General features: G+C 37.1%; 1 protein-coding gene across 6 annotated transcripts; it reads right to left on the reverse strand.

The window, feature by feature from the left end:
• Positions 1 to 2,477: 2,477 nt before the first annotated feature.
• Positions 2,478 to 14,554, reverse strand: LOC125655919 (uncharacterized). 6 transcript variants are annotated; one of them, XM_056145138.1, is made up of 7 exons: positions 14,315 to 14,528; positions 13,931 to 14,053; positions 9,293 to 9,611; positions 8,518 to 8,901; positions 7,746 to 7,832; positions 6,669 to 6,773; positions 2,478 to 3,968 (listed from the first exon to the last, which is right to left on the reverse strand). In XM_056145138.1, the coding sequence occupies exons 3-7, from the start codon at positions 9,593 to 9,595 to the stop codon at positions 2,928 to 2,930; spliced, it is 1,920 nt and encodes a 639-aa protein (XP_056001113.1). In that variant the 5' UTR covers positions 9,596 to 9,611; positions 13,931 to 14,053; positions 14,315 to 14,528; the 3' UTR covers positions 2,478 to 2,927. The 6 variants fall into 6 exon arrangements, with proteins under 6 accessions (XP_056001113.1, XP_056001111.1, XP_048742408.2 ...); XM_056145136.1 differs by having other exon boundaries at positions 8,518 to 8,907; XM_048886451.2 differs by having other exon boundaries at positions 8,518 to 8,907; positions 13,931 to 14,554.
• Between the last annotated feature and the right edge of the window lie 10,734 nt (positions 14,555 to 25,288).

Raw genomic sequence — 25,288 nt, forward strand, 5'->3', positions numbered from 1 at the left:
GTGGGCGGAACCATCATTTGCATATTTTTGAAAACTGTGCTGTGTAGATAAATTATTGAGCACCACCTGACAGTGACAATTTCAACACAAGGTGAAGTTCAAATCAGAATTCACGACATTTAGGCCCGCGGCTGTGTCGATATCCATTACAAATATCATTTCCCATTTTAATCTCACGAAATGTGTGATCACCCCATGCTTGTGAGAAAATCCTCCTGATCATCATTGAATAAAATTGTACACTCAAATCGTGTAAATCGACAATGTTTATATTTGAGATGCTCTGATCAGACACATTCTGTACTTCCACTTTCACCAACTATCGAGCTATAAGTGCGCGATGAACATGCATGGCGAGAAGAGGAAAATACTCAAGCGATCACGTGACAAAAACTTTACTTTTCATTGGGGTAATTAAAAAACCATGCAATAACCACTGGTCACATGACAAATATTGTATTTCTAATTGGTCATGATACAAGTAAGTTATTGGAAAAAAAATATACAATAACTATTACTTTCAACAAAATCCGGCTTAGGGTTAGAGTTAAGCATATTGTGATTTTACTATTAGTTTAAATAATGCAATCTTGGTTTATCTATCAAATATGGCATTGATCACCGTTTATTATCTTATCCTTTTTCATGCACGTGTTCAAAAAATTACATCCCCTGTTGAAATGTTCAGGTCATACATGAGAGCTTGTCATCGAGCATTGTCCCAATCTTTACCCAGAGTTATCGTTCTTTACACACATATATGCGAGTGTCAAGAACGATAACGCTGGATAGAAATTCGCCTTGTCCATTGTACGTTGTTCGACATGCGTTAACAATTAAACATTTTTTTCTTCTTCTTGATCAGTACCATTCCCCTTATTTTTGAATTTGGTGTGAAGCATTTTTGAGACAAGCGTGTCATAATAAATAGATAATTAGAAAGAACAGGTAGTCCTTTACCAAAATTGTAAATTTGATGATCCCAAGGGTAGGGGTTTGGTATCAGGGTGGAGGCAAAATGGTCAGTTATCAAATGTGTGTACAATAGACATTTTTAACTTCTTCTTGATAACTGTCATTACAATTCTTTTCAACTTTGGTATGAAACATATTTGGAACAAAGGGAACATCAATTGTAAATTTCTAGACCCCTGCACCACCGGGGCCTTAGAGGTGGGGCAACAACTATCCAAAATAGACCAATTTTCAAAAATCTTCTTCTCTAGAACAGCACACGTTTAAGAAAAACTAAATGCATATTGGTGTAGAGCAGGGAAGCCTCTACCATAATTGTAAATTCCATGATACCCGAGGTAGGGGTTATAACCCCAGGGTGGGGCAAACTTGGTATATAATGTTTATGAGTAAAACAGTTAAATAACATCTTTAGTGCTCCTGGTACTAAATTGAAACCAGATAGATATGAGGAAAGAACAGGTAGTCCTTTACCAAATTTGTGAATTTGATGATCCCAGGGTTAGGCGTTTTGGTATCAGGGTGGGGGTCAAAACGGTCGGTTATCAAATGTGTGTACAATAGACATTTTTAACTCCTTCTTGATAACTATCATTCCAATTGGTATGAAACATATTTGAAACAAGGGGAACATAAATTGTAAATTTCTACACTCCTGCACCCAGGGTCTTAGGGGCGGGGAAAACTGCTTCAAATTGGCAAATTCCCAAAAATCTTCTTCTCTACAACCACACATCTGTACGAAAAACTAAATGCATAATTATATACAAAGGAAGGAAGCCTCTATCAAAATAGTAAAGTTCAAGAAACCCATGTAGAGACGGGGTCAAACTTGGCATGTAGTGTATGTGTAATACATTTAGATACTAGCTTTAACATTATAGATACTAAATTGAAATCAAAAGAATGTTTAGAAGACGGAAGGTCAAATATATAAATTTCATGATCCCAAGGGTAGGGATTTTGTTGGTACTAGGGTCTAAACTGGTCAGTGGTTAAATGTTTGCATCAACAATTGAACATTTTAACTTCTTTTTGATTACTACCTCTTAAATTCTTTTAATTTGGTATGAAGCATCTTTGGGACAATGGTGACATAAATTGTAAGTTTCAGGACTCCTACACCCATGGATTATGAAAGTCGGGGGAAAAGGGTTAACATTGGCTAATTGTATTCTTTTCTAGCATCGCACATGAAAGTTGAAGATAGCGAACATTGATTACTCCGTTTATCTGATCAAGAGATGGGACCCACGTCGGGTGTGACCGGTCGACAGGGAATGCTTACTCCTAATAGGCATCGGATCTCACCTCTGGTATATCCAGGGGTCCATGTTTGCCCAACTCTATTTTGCATTCCTTATAGGAGTTAAGATATGGATCACTGTTCGTTATTTTCACCTTTTCATTGTTATATACCTTGATCTACGTGGTATGCCTATTGATATAATGACATAATCAGAGTAACAGACACATCTAATGAGATGAGATAAAGAGCACAGTAACATGTAAATGTTTATTCCAACAAGTTTATCTAGTATAAGTACAATACAGGGCTGTACTGAAAATGCCTACAGATTACGATTAATACAATAGTATCACGTGGTTCCGTCTCTAAAGCAATTACATACATTTTCACCCTTTTTCATGCAATACTATCAATAAAGAATTTCAGACTTACAAAGTTTAAGCACCAGAGAAATGGAGATGTCTTCGATAAGAAATGTTTCAGGACTACAGGAAATGCTATGATTACATAATTATATGACGAACTTTTACAAAATTTTAAGCAGACATCACATGTCGTAATAAAGAGTACGGTGATAAACTCCATGGACAGTCACATGCAGTGTTTTATAAAATATGTAAAATGAATCTGTCTCAGTCCTGAAAGCAAAGTCATGGGTCTGATTCTGAGCTATCAGGCAATGCATGCTGATGACGTCATACGGTCAGCGATTTATCCTCATACTTATCTGTCTACATACAGAAAACCGGGGATTTCGAATTCTGTTGTTTATTTTTGTGCTGGATAGTCGCTCGAACACAGCAGAAGAATTACTGTGACACCACGGAGTTACCGCTTTGGCAGACTGTGACCTCAGGCCTTTATTGGGTGGCTTAATATAGGGTAGAGCTGGGTCTGACGTGCGTAGCAGACGATTCTGTCGCAAAATATTCTGAATTTCTACCGAAAACGAGGCCGGAGATGACAGAGGTCTCTGCATAGAAAAGTTTTTTCTCGGAGGTAAAGAAGATGTTTGTGCCAAAGACGATGATGACATTAATGCAACGAACGGAACGCCAGCCTCTGACTTCTTTTCTGTGGACGCACTCTTGATGGGTCGCCATCGTTTACTCTCCCAAGCGTAACTCCCCACTACGTTGATTCCCGTTCTAGGGTGCGCACTTTTTGATTGAACTCGACGTTTGTATTTCATGTCATTATGTTGTTGTAATCCCATGGATGACTTTGTTCCTCGTCGGAACAATCCAGGTCGTTCCTCGACTAATTCGTATCTGTTCGCTACAACACTTTTAGGGCACGGTGCTAATGACTCGTGCCCATCATCTGTCATATCCAATTCAGCTATCCTATCTACCGTTAGTTCAACCTTTTTGTCTGGACTTTTGTCGTTTGTAGTTTCCGTCTTGCATTCGAATATTTCCGTCTTGGATTCGACTGGTTCCGCCTTGGATTCGGTGGTGTCCGCAAATTGTGAATTACTAGATAATAAATCGCTATCTCCTCCAGCCAGCAACTCTTCGTCGTCTTCCTCTTCGTCGCTGTACATTAAACACGGAGGAGGGGGAGCAGGTGGACGGCGCATGCGCGGAATGCGCGGTGTTGGTTTGTAGTACTTGTGAATTTGGTTGTTTTTCACATCAATCATTTCTACCACATTCAGTAGTCCTAAATCATAAGCCATCTGTCGACAAGACAATTTGTACTGGAAGAAACGCTTGCCTGTCTTTTCACGATCTTTCAAATCCTAGAAAATACAATTTTATTTTGTTTTCAATTATTATATAGATTTTCATTTTGTGTGAAATTTGTAATTACATGTACCTGGAAACACAGTGTAGTTTGTTTATTGTGATGTACAACTTACAACAAGAGATGTTTGTAAAACACATATGACCCATGGTGCAAAATTGAAAAGGGTTATACACACACCATTTAATTGAGAGTAGTACCATCAATTCAAAATACTGAAAAGACAATATCTTCCTATGTCAAGAGTGGATTGACCATGTGACCTAAAATCAATAGGGGTAATCAACTCCTGAAGGTGTACCAGTGTACCAAGTTTGATGTCTGTCAAGCAAAGGCTTCTCAAGATATTGAACGGACAATATATTTCTATGTCCAGTTTGACCCTTGACATTTGACCACGTGACCTCAAAATCATTAGTAGTCATCTTCTCCTGAAGATGTACCATGAATAAAGTTTGATGTCTGTCAAGCAAAGGGTTTCCAAGATATTGAATGGACAGTACATTCCTATGTCCAGTTTGACAATAGGGGTCATCTTCTCCTGAAGACGTACCAGTGTACCAAGTTTGATGTTTGTCAAGCAAAGGTTTCTCTAATCATTGAATGATCACTATATTCTTATGCCCAGTTTGACCTTTGACCATATGACCTCAAAATTAATAGGGGTCATCTACTCCTTAGAATGTACCAGTGTGCCAAGTTTTATGTCTTTCAAGCAAAGGGTTCTCAAGGTATTGAGCAGACATCATATCCCTATGTCCAGTTTGACCCTTGACCTTTGACCTTTTGACCTGAAAAAAACAAGAGGTACTGTGAGCAATGCTCACTAAGAACACCCCCCGCTTACCCCAATCTCCCAAAGGGTGTTGGTAATAGGTATAAACTACCTCTTTTCTGAGTGTAAAAAACAAACGGCATGACAAACCAAACCATATTGCTACTTCGATGTCCAGTGCGCATGACCTTTGACCTTTTGACCCCAAAATCGATAGGGAACATCTTCATCCCATGGGTAGTCCATATGTATGATATGGTGACTGTAGCTGGAAAGGATAACGCTTTAGAGCCCGGAAACCATATTGCTACTTCAATGTCCAGTGCGCGTGACTTTTGACCTTTTGACCCCAAAATCGATAGGGAACATTTTCATCCCATGGGTAGTCCATATATATGATATGGTGACTGTAGGTGGAAAGGATAACGCTTTAGAGCCCGGAAACCATATTGCTACTTCAATGTCCAGTGCGCTTGACCTTTGACCTTTTGATCCCAAACTCGATAGGGAACATCTTCATCCCATGGGTAGTCCATATGTATGATATGGTGACTGTAGGTGGAAAGGATAACGCTTTAGAGCCCGGAAACCATATTGTTACTTCGATGTCCAGTATGCTTGACCTTTGACCTTTTGACCCCAAAATCGATAGGGAACATCTTCATTCCATGGGTAGTCATATATATGATATGGTGACGGTAGCTGGAAAGGATAATGCTTTAGAGCCCGGAAACCATTGCGTCTACAGACAGACAGACGGACAACCCGATTCCAGTATACCCCCCCCCCCACAACTTGTTGCGGGGGGGTATAACAATAGGGTCCTCTTCTACTCATAACCAGCCCACGTATGAAATATCATTATCATCAAGTGAATGGTTCTCAAGATATTGAGCGGACAACATGTGATCCACCGACCGACCGACCGACAGGTGCAAACCAATATGCCCCTCTTCTTTGAAGGGGGGCATAAAAAGTAACCATAACAATTACTGTAGAATACAAACCTTACTCAATCAGACATGAAAACCATATGGATGTTATTTTCTGCGATTTGTTATCAGAAATACAAATGAACATGCCATGCTCCATCGTAATGATAAAGAACAGAAAGTATTAGAGACTTTTTATTATTAAATAGATTCACACGTGAGGTATGGATTTAAGAAAAGAATTGATGTGAGGGTCACCCTACGAGTGAACGCGGACATTGATTTGTAATCTTTGTGACATATAATGGGTTTTTTTTCCAGGTATATAAGTTCATTACGTAAATTCGAGCTCAGAGCTTCTTATTTTCACTGTTCTCATAGTAAACATGATATACACTATACACTATAGTACATGTTATATACACTGCTCGCAGAAGTCAAGTGGTCAGGGTCTGCTTCACAATTGAGGGGTTCCGGGTTTGATCCTTGATCACGGTGCCGAGTGAAAACTAAGACAGGGAGTGGTTGTTCCTTCGCCAAGCGCTATGACGTCGGATGTGAATCGGATTAAAGAGGAGATTTTGTGCTATGACAGGCCTTGACACAAGAATCACAATTGCTGCAGCCTTGAGCGTTTGTCATAATTTGTCATAATTCACCTACATCCGGGGACATCTCTGTACGAGTGAAAAATTCCCGAACGAGATTTAAAACTATAAACACGTATCTTAATGATATGTGAAACGAAAGTGAAAAAAAAAAACTTTTCAGGAGTCTGTATGCAAACATTTGCATTGACTATATAATTATCGTATGTGTTTATCCAATTCCAGGTGCCATGGAGCCCTAGGTGAGGTCTACAAGCGGGCCCATGTGATTATTCAAGTCAAACAGATTTATCATGCTACACAAAAATCAACTACTTCTAGCTGCTTGCTCATTTCATATTCATAAGGCGAAGTAAAATGTGCAAAAATCTCATTCTTACCAGCAGTGTCGTTTCATAGTTGTAGTCAATTCCATTGTCTATAAGGAATTCCGCCATCACGAATTGTTGCGCACGCATCGCCACCATCAGCAAATTCTCCCAGTACTAAACGAATCAATAGCAAGGTTTCATCAATATAATGTACGGGTAAAGTGTGTGTTCTTTTAAAGGAGTATATTTTTAATGATAAAAGGGGGTTTGTGAAACGCAATGAGCGTGTTCAATTGTTAATGAGAATTTGACCCTGACCTTAAGCTGTGACATAAAAAATGATCTTGACCTTTCACATCATCTGATCTTTTTTTGGTTTGTATCCATCCCAGTGTGTATGTTTTGAGTATGCTTTATTCTTATTATGATGTTTTACAGTCTTAATGTTGTATTTGGTTGTCATGTATATCTTAGCAACATCCTCGGGGTCTAGGTCTTAAACAAATAATTCTATGTTCATGATTGAGAAATTGATTTTGAATTTAATAAATTTTGGAGCTTTATTACTGTCCAATGCAGATTATTCTGTAAAAGGGTATAGGCACATTAATATTGATTAAATACGTTATTCTGAATTATCTGAGGCACTTACTTGGTGCATTAAGGGTAAGATTTAGGATTTTTTTCATTGAGTAACGTATTGGTCCAAACAGATCAAAAGTTGTATAATTTCATGACTACCGACTCCGTCATTCTTGAGAAAAAATAGAAAAAAAATAAAGTGCATCAGCACCTTATGCGTGGGCTTATGTGAACCTCAAGTTCCCACGGTGTTCAGTTGCAAGGTCCTGGACATTGATAATGACCTTATTTGGATGTTTCAATGTTACAAAACATGAATTGGCCTTATGCGTCAGAACAATGTTCTCAAACCCAAGCTCAGAACACGAGTTGAAACAAGTAAACAGTCGGATCTACAGAACCCAAGCTCAGGACAAGAGATCTGACTTGTACACATATTTTATCAAACAATCGCTCCTACAGAATAACAAATTGGATCATTGCTGAAAAATTAACATACGGGATTTGCTCAAATGAGCTAAAAAGACTATATATTCATGCATGTTTATAAATGGAGAGGCTTACCCACACCATGTTAATGTCGGCATTCTTTTTATCCAGAAGATCTTGAAAAAGAAGATAGTCTCCATTTCTCACGGCGTTGTACATATCCTGTAAACCAAACAAAGACATACAGTATGGTCTATCATCATTCCCATTATGACGTCATACCAGATGTAGGATAATGTATTAAGTATATCAACTGTTCACAATAAATACTGAGATAGAAAATATGTGAAAGAGTTTTAAACTGTAAATATAATAGTACACCACATCTTTATTCGTCTGACAGTGTTTGCACACTAACAGTCAGGTTCTATAAAGTTAGATCAGTCACGGTAGCTCAGTGGCAGAGAGTTCACTTCACTTCGTGACTAGGAGGGCGTAAGTTTGAGCCCCCTTCGTGCCATGACCGCATCAAACCCTAAGACGTAAACATAGGTAGTGATTGCTTCTTCGCCAAACACCCAAACTTAGAAATGAGAATCACGGGTCATTCGGATTGACCTTAAAACGGAGGCCACGTGTCGTGACAGACATATCTCGATCTTTATATATTAAAATCTTAGTGTTACGATGTATCAACATCTTGATCTCGACATATTGAATCTTAATGTTATGATGTATCAGCATCTCGATCTCGACACATTAAATCTTAATGTTATGAAATATCGGTACCTCGATCTCGACATATCAAATCTTAATGTTACGATCAATCAGACTATCAGCATCTCGATCTCGACATATAACCAAATTCCTATCCTCATCGTAATCAGATAAATCCAACATGTCTTACCTCTTTCTCCTCTTCTGTCATGTTGGTATCTTCTTCTTCCCCTTCATCCTCATCTTCATCCTTCTTCCTCTTCATCTCACCATCTTCATTATCCATTTCATCTTCATTCCCTTCATCATCTTCCTCATTTTCAATTTTCTTTTTCTTTGCCCAACGCCATTTTTTGTGTCTTTGTAGAGCGACTCTCTGATGCCATTTTAATTTCGGCTGTTCAGTTTTTACTCCCTCCGTCCCCGGATATTCAGCCGTTTCCTTTTTACCACTTTCCTCCCCCGTCGCAGTGTCACAATGTTCTATAACAATGCGGACTTTGTTCTCAGTCGTTACGTCTGGTTCGTCCTTTACGACAGGCGCAACAGCAGCTTTCTGCCCATCTTCGTTTCTCTGTAACTTAGAAGGAAGTTTGATAATTGCAACATATCTAGCAAACTCTATTATTATCATTATGGGATATTAAACAAGTTTTCACAGAGCATGATACGATCCTGACAAAGCCGAAAGACGGGAGACCATGAACTTTAATCAGATGAAGATTTAATTAACCTGATTAGTCAATCAACTGTCCGACACTGCAATGCGATTTTCTAGATAACTAAATACAGATAGCTATAACTGTTAATAGGGCTTAGATTTCTTGGACGCAATTTAAAACGTACCTAGTATTCGTGTGCAGCATATTGCAAATTTTGAAAATGATGAATTTTGTTCTCCATCTCAAATAACACATTACCAATACATAAAGGGATATATCCAATGTGTGTCGCTCTCTATTTACCTCTTCTTCGGACTTCTCGATAACCTCGGATTTCCCCGCCCCTTTCCGTCGTGAGTTCCTCCGGGAAGCTTTTTCACTTTCGATATTATCCTCTTCCTCACTTTGGTCAACGTTCCTGTCCACATGTACATGCGCAGTTATTTTTTTCTTCTTCGTCCTCACAGTGCTTTCATCATCACTATTTTCTACATCCCCCTCAAACGCCACTTCCACATCGACTTCTTTGAGCAGTGAGACGCCTTCGCCGGATGCCAAAGAAATATCATCGATTACTTCTTCTATCTCATCGTCACTGCTAGCCATCGTTTCACTTTTTCATCTAAAATCATAAAATCATAAAACTCACTGAATTACAAAAAACAACAACAACCAAAGGCCATAAGCAGGTATTTCATAGTATCTGTTACATGATGCTCGCGGAATTCCAATTGAGGAAAATGTATGCAGAAAGCGTGACTGTGTGAAAAAAGCGGTGCACCTGTACCAAATGGACGTTTAGCAAATGAACGAAAATCAAATTGAATCCCGTAAAGCTGTTAATTAATTACTACTGATGATCCCTATATAACGTCGCTCTGTGTGGATACACTACTGGGGAACCTTGTGCAGATATTTCCGGAAGGGAAATAGGAAGAAATTTTGATCCCCCATAGGAAAAGCCTCTGTGCCAATCTTGGTTGGAATTGGTCGAATAGAACACAAAGAGATTGTCAAAAATATGAAAGTGTTTAGTACAATATGCACGCACTATTACAGACGACAGACGGACATGTGCGATCTTGTCAGTCGTCCATGTTTCAAAAGTTTCCAGAAAAATCCATGACCTTGTAACTATTTGCATCTGTTATTGAACCCCGCAATTTGTTCTGAATATGTAATGTAATCAGATACTGATAGAAAACCGACAGCATATCGATCTGCACAACTATAAACCAGGTAAAGCAATCGTCGATACTTGGAGATTCGATTTTTAAAAGATTCACTTTGCATGAATTATATATTGAACAATCTAATGATACCCCACGTCTTGGCGACCTGTGTTGTTCCTTGCATCTCCCAGCTGTTGCTCTGTCAGTTAGCATTTATAGAAATATTACCGTTTACAGGGTGTCTGCCAACCCACCCCCACCCGTGGGTCTAGGGCGAAGCCCTTTTGAGCTCCTGGATTTTTTCGTTTTTAGGACTTGAAACATGTCTGTCATTTGCAATATTTTTTGTCGGGTGAAATTAATAAAATGACACAAATTTTAAGGGTATTTTGGAATAAAATTTTAAGTTCTCTTTGACTTCACTTGATTGTTCAATCAACAATATCGTCATGTACTATTTGTTTTTACAGGAAGTGTGGTTAGGGTGGGCGCAACTATATGAAGAAGGGGGTTTGGGGCCCACGGAAACTCCTGGATTTTACAGATTTTATACGGTTCGAAAATGTGTCCTGTGTAGTCATTTTTACTGTTTTCTGACATTCTTAATAAGGCGAAATTAATACAATGACGCAAATGTGTAAGTCCTTCCAACAAAAAGTAATTCAATAAACCGAAAAATCTTGTCATTTATTTCTACGAGAGTGGAAGAAATGATTGCAAATTTTAGGGAAGGGGGTCCCCCTTAAATCCGCCACACGTGTATGTATGTATGAATTCTATCAAACTTTAACTTATGTGACCAAAAAAGTTATGTATTTCAAATTAATACAAACCATTCGCCATCATCAGAATAGACAAATATGTTTCTTTTCTTCATGATCGGAAGCGTGCTTACTCTAGTAACTACATCACATGTATGTACACAACTAAGATTCACGAATCGACAAAAGAAGACATATTTTCAAAAATATCTTGGAGGGGGGGGGGGGGTGCTTCTTTTATCGTTATTTCAGTTTTCTAAACACGAGACCATCGTTTACCTTAAGTTGGAAAATGTTAAGGGGCACGCCGGGTAACACAACACCCCCTAACACAACACCCCCTGTTAATCCGCCACTGGTTTATTTCCTACACCAGGGCTCAGGTGATTCTCAGATGAAATTCAAATGAAATTCGCTTAAGAAGATGAAAAGTAAGACATGTGATATTCGTATGAATTATTGGTTAACACGATTTCCATACAATACAAAATATGTCATAAGGAATTATCTAGACACGATCAGTCTTGTAATACGTTCAGCATTTATATAAAATGTCATTTAGATCAGGATAAGGGTAGTTAATGAAATAAACAGAAACTGAGAAGATTTACGATGTTATCAGTTTTGTGTGAATAAAGAAAACATATATCATAAATGGTGTGTTGCTTTCTCATTTCTACGCAGTTCAAATTAGCATAAATATTGGAATATTTTCATATGCATACGATACGATTATCACATTAAAATCGATGAAAGCTAATGAATTTCAACATAATATTACGCCAATAAAAATCATGAAAATCGTATGATTATCATGTTAATGAATTTACACGATATTCACAGGTGCGATTGTACGTAAAATAACATATATTACACGATATTCACAGGTGCGATTTTCTGTAAAATAACATATACATTGCAAACTATTCGCGTGGTTTTTGTACAAACAGGAACACACGTGAAAATCACGCCAGTCGCTTTTCTGACTTGTCATCAGATTCATACAGAAGTGTCACCTTAAAAATTGCAGTGCTGAAAAATCAATTTAAATTTGGTATGTACTTGGAATTGAATCAAATTGATATTGAAAATGCATTTAACTGTTTAATTGAAACCTGTTCTGTGCTTTAAATGTGCGTTTTGATGCAACCGCGTTGACTATTTAAACGTCTTTCTCTAACAGGAACATTCACCCGCCTCGTCCCTATCTCACTCCGAGATTTAAATAACACTGAAGCACTGATTTGGTGTGAAATTCAATGCATTATTTATGACACTTGATCTGGGGCCAGATGTGTAAAGTGAAAAAGGTAATACAGAAATACCCCCGACCGGTTCTTGTGAATTGAAGTCGTGTGCAAACATCCTAATACACAGAGACTCACACACAAGGCTGTTAACTTAGGAGGCTTAGACACGAAGGACACTCACAGAGATATCCAAGATAAAATACCAAACTTTTTACAGACAGTGCCATACTATTACCATGTATTAACTGTTCCTCGGGAGAGGATCCATAATTTTAAGGGGGTGAATGTTCAGAAATGGGATTCGTGTTTACGGAGTACTATCTTATATCTGGCTAGATTCAATAAGTGCTTGTTAAGCTATTACTCTATAGATAACTTTATATGTACTAATACCCCCACCAACCCCCCCCCCCCCCAAAAAAAACCCCAACCCCAAACCAAGACGTTTATAAAACGGAAGCGCAAAGGAAGTAATCTATTCTCTCTCTCCTCTCTCTCTCCTCTCTCTCTCTCTCTCTCTCTCTCTCTCGTCAAATCCGTGGTGGATTATGAAACCAGTTCCCCAGTCGCTCTCTCGGGCTGATAAAACTTGTAAAGTGTACGGCATGGATACGATTTGAGGTGAAGATGTTCAAATTCTTATTTTTCCATTTTAATGTTTACAATGTTTAACTAATTTTAAAAAGGCATTTCTATTGGTCGGGGAAATTTTGAATGTCAGTATGTAAACAAGGCTCGTGCTATGTTGTTGTCTACATAGGTTAGATATACAATGTACTAGTAAAAGTTTCGTTAAAAGTAGATTTTTCAAGTTACAAGATAATTCTGAACACAAATAAATAGTATTTTGTGTTTGTCACATCCCAATTTGTTTTATACATGATGCTTTCTACAAGCAATCTATAAGTAAACAAAACATGGCACGAGCCTTGTTTACATAACAGAATTGTGAGCTCTGTAACTCTCATGTAATTCAACTATGAGCAAATTGTACTATCAGTTGCTGACTATTTCGAATTGGAAGATATGAAATTCAGGGAAAGCATTGAATGTTAAAGCATTGCAGAATATCGGCCTTAATGAACACCGTGAGTGGAATATATACAAAGAATAAAATAATTGATTGTTAAAGTATTGTAGCATCCTTAGTGAAAACCGTGAGTAGAATATATATAGAAAATAAAATCATTGCAAATAAAAAAAATCTATAAAATCATCATTTTGTAATCGATTGCAAAACGTGTAGACATCCATTATTTTCAGACAAGAATTTCAATAGAGAAAACGAGCGGTATAACCTATTCAGGGTCAAATTATCTCTTAAGAAATGACAGGAGATTTGACTTTTGTGAAATTTAATTATATGTATTCTGCGTAGTCTAATTATGTCCCCTAATTTTTTTTTTTGGGGGGGGGGGGGGGGTCATGATGTAAAATGAGACTAACAACTACGAAATGGGCACCAATTAGTTATGGACGTTTGAAGATATAGGAATTCTATAGAAGGGAAGGTATTGTAAAATGATAAGAAAAAAAATCACTACTTACTATTGAAGTTGACATTTCATTAATCGGCCAGAAGAAGGCACGTTCCCTTGCTCCTCGCTTCACTTATAATTACGTAATTTTGCTTTCAGTTTACTCATTGACCGTTCGTTAATGGACGACTGGTTTTCGGTATCCACAAAACTTTAGAGATCGATTATGGGAGATAATCACTTGGAGATATAATCAGTACTGAAAAGTGAAATAACTTACCCCCACGTGACTAAAGTCGAGCGCTGTCCCTCAAGTCCATTACAGTAGAGGGGGGTGGGGATGTTCCGCACGCCCGACAGGTGCCCGCATATACAGTATCCTATCAGGAACTCGCTTTTACCACTTAAAGTAGAAACTTGACAATTGATTTTTTGGCCGAATGTATATTGATTCCAAGATAAGCGCGGAGTCGACAGTCTAACGTAGAACGATTCCTGGGTTGTACACTAACTGACAAAAAACTCTCTCGACTTTCTGCAATTTTTTTCAATTAAAGTCCTTTTATGTACATAAGCGAGCACTAGGCTCCTCGGAGCCGTGTTTATCTTGCTCTCGGTGTGAATAAATAGAGAGGCAGGTTGAATGAACAGCTCTAAAACCTACCACTTGTTATCAGCAATAGCTCGGCGGTCGGAGATTAAGACATTACAATCCGTGGAATAAACGTAGCCCACTGTTCATTTAAATATTCTAATACACGCGGACAAAGACTTAACACAAAGATATACTACCAAACTATTGATAATTTAAATCGGCTGCACATTTTGGACGACCTTTTTAAATCTCCTGCCTGTAGTTGGCGTTAGGAATTTATTTTAGTTTGCGCAATAGATTAACGGAAGCGACAGGGCCGGCGAAAAACGCACAGCTGTTTAAAGCTGAGTGAAAATCCGGTTCTCTCTTTGAACCTATCAAGTGCCTTAAAAGTTTGAAACCGTCGTTTTCATTACATTGTATTGATTTTCGGCATTTAATAGCATATATTATAATGAAAATCCAAAACAGTGATGTTTTGAAACAGTCAACAGCGTAGTCTTGCAGTGATGAGATTAACATTTGAGTCCCCCCCCCCACCCCACACATTACAGGGGTTTCAGCATTCTCAGCAGTTAGCAGATTTTCTAGTCGTTATAATGATATAACTTGTAAATACTCCCGTCACTGGGTAAAATGCTGTCCGACGTGCTGACGTGTTATATATCAATTATTAGACCGTTCTTTACATTTATTTTGACTACGGATTACTTCGTTTACCTGATTAATATATATAGGGCTCATGGTAGTTGTACCGGTCGATATGGAATACCTACACCTCCTAGGCACCTGGTTCCATTTCTGGTATGTCCAGGGTTCGTGATTGCCGAACTCCTACTTTCGGTTCTTTATAGGGTATCATTTGTATATGGAATTTATCACTGTTCGTCATCTTCACTTCTTCATATCAATTCATTTGGGTACCTGTAAAGTTCGAAACGAAACGAAACGAAATCCATCGAAACGAAACGAAACCCACCGAAACGAAACGAAACCTACCTAAGTGAAATGAAACAGATTGTATAACCGAACTCCTTTAACTATAATAATTAAAAATGGCACCTTAGGCCCCGGTGAAAGTTACCACGTATCAATAAAATTCGCCTCCTCTTTGATGTAGGCTTTCAGCTTGACTGATACAAAGTTTTAGTAGTTGGATGGGTGGGAGTGAATAAACACAAAGTACATATCCGAAGTTGATTAAATACCATGTGCAATTAGTTTCGGATCCATAAATTTCAGAACAGAGGATTGCAGTCTCACAGGTCAGAGGTTTGGGGAAACACACTAAACGAGGAGTGGGGTCACCGGCGCTGGATCCGCCTTTGGGCATAAATACATGTTTCAGTATTTGTTTCTCTAAAGATAAATCTATGTTTACATGTGGATATTGTGTATTTGTATGTAGTATATCAAACGGTGGATTCTGAGTATGTCCTCCCGTTCTCTTTGTAATTTATGCTCCCCTTGTTCATAAGCCTTTTGATTTTACAAAATGCTGACCTCCTCGTGATATTATTGCATAAAAAAAATTCCGTTTTCCGTCCCGTTTTCAATTCCCCGTCTTTGAAACACCCCAAAACTATAGAGTTATCTTTAGACTCACTACATATGGATAATAATTTTTAATAATACATGTATATATATATTACCGAATTGCATTCATATAACATGGTATACTATTCAATTTTTTTCATTATTGAAAGTACTCGCACCTCAGCAGTTAGAGATAAAATAAGAGGTTAAGAGCTCTTCCTGCTTTCAACTTTCTCAGACACCATTTTCTTCAAACAATGTATCTATGCCCAAAAGCGGATCCAACGCCGGCGACCCCACCCCTCGTTTAGTGTGTTTCCCCATACCTCTGAGACTGTAACCCTTCGTTCTGAAATTTATGGATCCGAAACTAATTGCACATGGTATTTAATCAGCTTCGGATATGTACTTTGTGTTTACTCACTTTAACTTTTAAAACTGTATCAGTCAAGCCGAAAGCCTACATCAAAGGGGAGGCGAACTTTATTGATATGTGGTAACTTTCACAGGGGCCTAATATACCATTTTTAATTATTATAAGTTTCGTTTCGGTTGATTTCGTTTCGTTTCAGTGGGTTTCGTTTCGTTTCGGTATATTTCGTTTCGTTTCAACGGATTTCGTCGTTTCGTTTCTGTAGATTTCGTTTCGTTTCGTTTTGATTTCGTTTCGCACTTTATAGGTACCCAGTTTATTTCGGTATTATTTCATATTTAATTAAGTTCCTTTATTTTGTTAAGCCCACTGGCCCATCAGAGTACATGATATAAATTCATAACACATTTATAAGGACATTTGTACACACTGGCTACATTTAGGAATTTTAAAAGTATATAGATATGTGAGGGCATGAACTACGACCTTTACGCATATAAATATATGGTTTACGCCAGCATCCATGAAAAGTAGTCCGGCGTGAAGGGATTTAGTGTCCATGCCCTTGTGCAATTCTAAAGGTTTATTTTTGTATATTTACACTTTACGCTTCATTTCTTTCGGAATTTCCAGCCATTGAAATAGCCTTACTATATTTATCAAAATTCATACCCGTATCGTTCATATTCATGAAGAAATGGCTATCTTTGTAATTGGTAGAGATATGAAAGACAAAAACATTCGAAATGTAGATATATGATATACCAATATTCTTATGCACACAGTATTATCGTCTAAATACCATGTGACTCGCGTATACATATTTGCATTTCCGAGGTTTTTGCATTTAATCGCATTAACAACTGTGATGAGAGCTATTTCCCCGCCAATGCAGTGCAGATGTCAATAACATGCGCATGGATCCTCTATTTCCCCGGCTGAAAATTCTGACAAAAATCAAAATAGAATGTAAATATAGATAAGAGATAAATTTCACTTTTTGAAATACACACGAGGGTATGACCTGCTTCACGCCAGCATACTCCGCGAAAGTGATTCATCAGAAGAATGCTGTTCACAACCTCATGTATTTCCAAATGTGAAATTTATTTCTCACATATTTAAAAATTCCACAAAAAGTTCCGTTGCACACTTTGATAAAAAGATTTACGCGCTGTAAAATTACATTGCTAAGTATTGATTTTGCGTAATACCGTGGCTTTACATAAAAATGTACCAGGTTAGATAACTCTTTAGCATTTTGATTGCATAATAAACGTACAAGTTTATACAAACTAGGTTTAATACAATAATGTCATAACTATTCCTCGGGTTTTTATAAAATGGACATTCTAGATAAAATGAAGTTCATCTTCAATGTTATTCAGTGAATGAGGTGTGCGCACCCTTTGAGATGCGATGATATTATTAGATGTCGGTCTCTATATTCAATATGTCATATCTGTGGGTTTATAATCCTACCTTTATCTGTATTTTGTTATGTTGGGTACATGTATCTTTAGACTTTGAGGAATATGTCTGAATGATAAGATTATTCACATGGTAATGATAAAGAACTACCCCGGTAGCTACAGATAAAACAATATTCTGGCTAAAGACACCAGTTAACGTTTGTTCAATCATTTTATATGTACGATTGGCATCGTTATGTATTCTATAAAGTGAAAGTAGAGAAATTTTGGTCCTGCGAGTTTAGGGTCTTGATGTTGATGAAAAATAAATCAATCACTGCAATAGCCACATTGCACCCATATACATGTGTTTCGTAATTCATTCGAAACGCACAAAGAGAGAGAGAGAGAGAGAGAGAGAGAGAGAGAGAGAGAGAGAGAGAGCAAGCAGTTTCGGGCAGTTTTTTTCCTGACACTATTGTTTCTCGAACATTGGAGTTTTTATGCTCTTTACTTCTGCATTCTTATCCCCTGTGTATTCAGGTCACAGTGTCCTTTTCATTCGAATCATCACAACTTTGAATGTTCTTTTGAGTTCATATTATTTCCCATTACACTCGAGTTACCATGCCCCTTACATTCGAATTATTAACACCCTTACACCCGAGTCAAATCCTGACCGAATTATTAACAACCTTACACCCGAGTCAAATCCTGACCGAATTAGCAACACCCTTACACCCGAGTCAAACCCTGACGGAATTATTAACACCCTTACACTCGAGTCAAATCCAGACCGAATTATTAACACCCTTACACCCGAGTCAAATCCTGACTGAATTATTAACACCCTTACACCCGAGTCAAACCCTGACGGAATTATTAACACCCTTACACCCGAGTCAAATCCAGACCGAATTATTAACACCTTTACACCTGAGTCAAATCCAGACCATGAGTTGGCCAGTACATAGTCCAGATCTTAATATCATCGAGAATCTATGGTTTTACTAAAAAACACACGAGAGGATCGGAGAGATTCAGGACATATTGACAGGGGTCACGGTAGACTATGTCAGAAGGCCGTTCTTCTGCCTGACGTGTCCCATACTGATTGTTAGGCCGTTCTTTGAATACTGGTGTTGACTACGGATTACTCTATTTTCCTGAAAAAAGGGGGGATCAAGATTGACGTGACTAGTTAAATGGGGATCCTGACCCAAATAGAGGGATCACGATTGGCGTGACTAGTCAAATAGGGATCCTGACCCAAATAGAGGGATCACGATTAGTGTGACTGGTCAGCAGGGAATACTCACTCCTCCTACGCACCTGCTTTCACCTCTGCTGATTCCTGAGGTCCGTTTTTGCTTTGTTTTTGATTTCGTATTTTGATATCGGACTAAGAAATTAATCACCGTTCTGTATCCCAAACAAGACAACAGGAACAATAGTTTCAACACTATAGGAGTAACTTGTGTCAATTTCCATGCATGCAAAAAAATTAATATATCGAGTGAAAATAAAAATAGATGTGGTTAGAAGTTATTATTGATGAATGTCTACTGTGAAATATATAGATACTTCCGAAAAATAGGGAACACATGATTAGAATAACTCATAATGCTTTCATAATCTCTGAGTCACCATTAATTAAACTGAAAACAAAAAGCAAAAGTTACAAATGAACCCATATCATTTCTGAACTCGCTATAGAAAGAAATAAGATAAAACAGAACTCTTATCGAGCTAGGGTCATATTACACTCGGTACATATATCTTTCCCATAACTATGGAAGGTCAAAGGCTATTGTCAAACTTACAGACTTACAGACGGGGATAGTTCTATATCACAAGCACGAAACAAGATAGAAACAGTACTAGCAAAGCTATTATAATTAAACATGTTGAAACATCATAGTCTATATGCGTCAAATGTCAATATCAAATTATTAGAATTCTATTAGCACAAAACAGATTAAAACAATACTAACAGGGCTAGAAAAATCAAATTAAATGCACCCTCAAAGTCAGAATGTATGATACTAGTATTATGATATTCTCTCCCTCCCCCCCCCCCCCCCCCTCTCTCTCTCTCTCTCTCTCTCTCTCTCTCTCTCTCTCTCTCTCTCTCTCTCTCTCTCTCTCTCGCCTTTAACCGGTTTAAAATTGTTCTTCATTTGGTATACCATAGAAATCAGACTTTGCAATTGAATTTCATTTGGATGGCAAATTTCAATTAGAACTGTTTCTGGTTACGTAAATTACCACTTTGAACATTGGATTTTATTTGTTATTCCTGTTGAACAATGGACTCATCACGACCTAGTACATTGAACAGTATATTACATATCATAACTGTACGTATCTCATAGCATGGGCATTCTGAGATTGATCAATTGTTCGATTCATGAATTATCTTCACCTTTCATGAATGGAACAGAAATGTTCTGAACAGTTTTAAAGAAAATGTATTGAGCTGTTTTACCTGCCTGCTAGTTATCATTAGATATAATTCTTGTGGTATACAAAATTAGATTGTCTTATAATCATTGAAGTAATCAATACTTTGGTATACACTATTAGCTTGTCTTATAATCATTGAAGTAATCAATTCCTGTGGTATACAATGTTACCTTGTCTTATAATCATTGAAATAATCAATTCCTGTGGTATACAATATTACCTTGTCTTATAATCATTGAAGTAATCAATTCCTGTGGTATACAATATTACCTTGTCTTATAATCATTGAAATAATCAATTCCTGTGGTATACAATATTACCTTGTCTTATAATCATTGAAATAATCAATTCCTGTGGTATACAATATTACCTTGTCTTATAATCATTGAAGTAATCAATACTTTGGTATACAATATTACCTTGTCTTATAATCATTGAAGTAATCAATTCCTGTGGTATACAATATTACCTCGTCTTATAATCATTGAAATAATCCAATATTGGATAACTCCTTCACATTCTCTGACTAAACAAATGAACGAGCTGGAATTGACTAAATCTAACACAATAAAACCTCTTAATATTATAACATAGTGGCATTATTATTAAAAGGGATTTTAGAACAAAATGCTGTTGATCTTCACTTTTATCAATAGCAGAATACTTACGAAGCCACGGTTGGTTGCTTGAGAATCTTTCGCTCATGCGGAGACGTCACCATTGCCGGTGATGGGCTACAAAATTTAGGCCTATGCTCGGAGCAGGGAGGGATCTTTATAATGACATACCTAATATTGACCTCAAGCAAACACACACTATGAATTACTGTAATATTGACTGAGAGCACATGGAATGTGAGCGATACTTTTATTAGCATCCATTAAACAAACTCTGACATTGACGTCCAGCACATGGACTGAGAACGATACTTTTATTGACATCCAGCACAAATTTATTTTTAAAAACTTTGATATTGACCTCCACCATACGGATTGTGAATGAAACGCATTCTGACTTACAATACATGAACTGCGAATATTTCTGACATTGATCTAACATTGATCTCCAACACACTGTGAATGTAACAGACACAGATATTGACCTCTAACACACTGTGAATATAACAGACACAGATATTGACCCCTAACACACTGAGAATGTAACAGACTCAGATATTGACCCCTAACACACTGTGAATGTAACAGACACAGATATTGACCTTTAACACACTACGAATGTAACGGACACATATATTGACCCCTAACACACTGTGAATGTAACAGACACAGATATTGACCTCTAAGACACTGTGGATATAACGGACACATATATTGACCCCTAACACACTGTGAATGTAACGGACACAGATATTGACCCTTAACACACTGTGAATGTAACAGACACAGATATTGACCTATAACACACTACGAATGTAAGGGACACATATATTGACCCCTAACACGCTGTAAATATAACAGACACAGATATTGACCTCTAACACACTGTGAATATAACAGACACAGATATTGACCTTTAACACACTACGAATGTAACAGACACAGATATTGACCTCTAACACACTGTGAATATAACGGACACAGATATTGACCTCTAACACACTACGAATGTAACGGGCACATATATTGACCCCTAACACACTGTGAATATAACGGACACATATATTGACCCCTAACTCATTGTGAATGTAACGGACACTATGCTGGCATGCAGCTAGTTTAATATTTACCTGTAACACACTGTGAATGTAACAGACACAAATATTGACCTCTAAGACACTACGAATGTAACGGACACAGATATTGACCTCTAACACACTACGAATGTAACGGACACAGATATTGACCCCCAACACACTGTGAATATAACGGACACAGATATTGACCTCTAACACACTGTGAATGTAACGTACACATATATTGACCTCTAACACACTGCGAATATAACAGACATATATATTGACCTCTAACACACTACGAATGTAACTGATACAGATATTGACCCTTAACACACTATGAATGTAACGGATACAGATATTGACCCCTAACACACTGTAAATGTAACATACCTGTAGGAGTTATGAGATTGATCACTGTTTGTTATCTTCACCTTTCACACAGATAGTGACCCCTAACACACTGTGAATTTAACATACAAAGATAATCAACTCATTGGGAATAAAACAGACGCAGATAGAAAGAAATTATATACATGTATCTAAATGACATCCTTGTATATTAATGTATGATTGTAATAAATTGTGTTTTAAGATAATAGAAAGCTATGCAGTGTATATGGAGACAGTCTCTCAACACTTTGTTCACCTGAGGACAATGCTGGACTGTACAGTAAGGTGTGTCCTACTGGTGGACATCGGTGGCTTTCGTATACCTTTTATGTACATGTATATAATGCGTTCATATTTCATGTATATATAATGTACATTACTTCATAGCTTTCTTGTATCATTTATATGTCGTGTATCAAATTATTTAGTACATTATTACATACATGTATATGTATGATTCTAATAATTTGTGGATATTGGAGACAGTTCCTCAACACTTTGTTTACCTGAGGGTAATGTAGGACTGTGAAGTGTACGATGTGTCCTACCGGTAGACATGGATAGTTTTCATATCTCATTTATATATCATGTGCTGCTTTCATATATACATAACATACTGCTTTCATATATAATTTATGTCATACATCATTTTCATATAATATGCACATTATTTCATACTTTTCTATACCATTTTCATATGATTTATCAATTTATTCAGTACATGATTTTCATAGTAACTATTTCGTAGCTTTAATATACCATTAACGTGTAATTATTTATTACGAACATCATTTTGTGTGATACATTATTATTTAAATATTTTCATGTAATGTGACAGCAAAATCGAATGTTTAATATTTGTTATGTGCATATATTGTAAATAAAAGAGAAGAAAAAGTTATACATAACAAGAAAGAACATTAGCCATATATCAACTATTTACCCACTTGTGTGGAGTTCATTCTGAGGGAGAAACCTGGGGTACCCGGATGACACCTACGTGTCCGAGCGGCCGACCACCATCACATGTGTGCCCTATCGCATATAACCACTGCCGATCACAGGGATCGAACTGGGGTCGCAGCGATTAGTAGCGAGTTCGGTAAACACTACGCTACCCTGACACCGGAAGTGGTCTGATAGACATGCGGTTATTATCTGGGCTCTACTGTTATGGCGCTAGTACTTGGACTGGTTTGATACCCCCCCCCCCCCCTCTTATCTTTACACGTGAGAGAGAATCACAGAACACGTGTTACATAATGAAAACACTCCTTTTATATTTCCTGCATTGGAGGTGGATTTTTAAGGTAAAGTGGGAGTACAAAAGCCTGAACTAAACAAATTCTCTAGTGCACCATTGAAACTCAAGCAGTATTACATGAAACTCGTTGAAATCAATTGATTCTTTCCGGGAAAAACAAAAAAAAGTTCGATGAGTTTCGATGGCCTTTCTAAAATTATTGATCAGAACACAAATAAAGGTCTTCTCAATTGAAATGATTTTTTTTTCAATACGCAGCATGTCACAAGTTTTATTTTAATTTTATGATTTTTAGATTGACCCGTAATTTGGACGTTTTTGGGTGGAGGAATTAAATGCTAGACATATCTAACGATGGTATAATCATATCACTGGCTAAGTTAAAAGAACTATGACGATAAAAAGTTAATTGGATTGTATAGAAATAACTCGATCAGGTAAGATAGTAACAGCTTTAATGTTTAGTAGATGTTAGGAGGTAACACCTGCAGCCAATTGTCATCTCCCAAGAAGACAGACACAGAGAGAACAACTATCGTGAAACAATCGATAAATCAATGCATCAATCACAAACAGAAATAGTAATTACGGAGAGATAGTCAAGATCAAACTCAAATATGGTTGATGAATGAACACTGTTATAAGCCATGAAAACAAAGTGTGTGGAGTTCTCATATCTTGGAATCAACGAAAAACAAGTTTGCTTCTGAATTAGCATGGCTATCCTGACGTCATGGTGTTTTAATATGAAAACTATTTTACGTAAAAATTAATAGAGTCCTATACAATTTTGCCGCGCATCTGAAAGGGACCAATTACGCTTTATGGTGAAAATTAACTAGAGTTTGAACGAATACTGAAAGTGGATATTTTTTAATTTCCACAGCAAACATCATTATCAACAAACTATTCTTGGAAAACAAAGCCATGAATCGTCTGGTAAAACTACCAATAACGAAAGTAAAAGACTTATAGGACTAAATGCGTTAATATGAAATGTGTGCATATATAAAACACGTGAGTTGATTGAAAGAAAAGTTGATTGTAAATTATGATTTTTGTTTTCATGTGACGAGTTTTCTCGTCAATACTATCGTCACATGCGTGACAATGCTCTTCAGATTTCCACATCTTAATTAAGTTCATATTAAACGTGACAATACTCTTCAGATTTCCACGTCTTAACTAAGTTCATATCAGACGTGACAATGCTCTTCAGATTTCCACATCTTAATTAAGTTCATATCAGGCGTAAATCTAAGTACAGCGTTCAGTGAACGAATCTGTCTTTCTTCAAGGAAAAGCTAAATTCATCCTTCCGGTATCAGTCCGGGATCTATTATAGGATTTCTTAACATAGCGTCTTCCTAGTCTACAACATGCATCTCGATACTCTATTTTACAATTGTAAACATCCCGATTCTTTGATTTACTAAGAGAAAAATAAAACTTTGATTTTCTGAATTTTTTGAGTAAAATATCGTTGATATTTCTAGTTCTTCAGCCAACCTTTGGTTAAAGTTTCATAAAAAAAATCCACTGTAGTCCTCGGTATTAACACACAATAGAATACATATCTTAGAAAACTTGTTGAATTAATTAATTTGAATTATTGGACAGAGCTGCATATATTTGTCTATACAGATCTGTTAAACCTTGCTCTGAAGAAAACTGGGGGGAAAAAACTTCCAGAATGAAACATGTGAATATGTTACGTAACTACAAAACCTCTCTGTCTCCTTTCGTGCCTCTAGCTATCAGATGTTTTTATAATGATTGTAGATCCCCCTCTTTTCTCTTTCTGAATCTATTTATCCCACGTTGTGGGTGTTTAGAATAATCTAACCGTATCTCGAATTTGTGTATCACTCCTCATTGTTAGAATCGGGTTCGTGAATCATCTATT

This window comes from Ostrea edulis, chromosome 7 (assembly GCF_947568905.1).
Source record: "Ostrea edulis chromosome 7, xbOstEdul1.1, whole genome shotgun sequence".
Taxonomy (NCBI): Eukaryota; Metazoa; Mollusca; class Bivalvia; order Ostreida; family Ostreidae; genus Ostrea; species Ostrea edulis.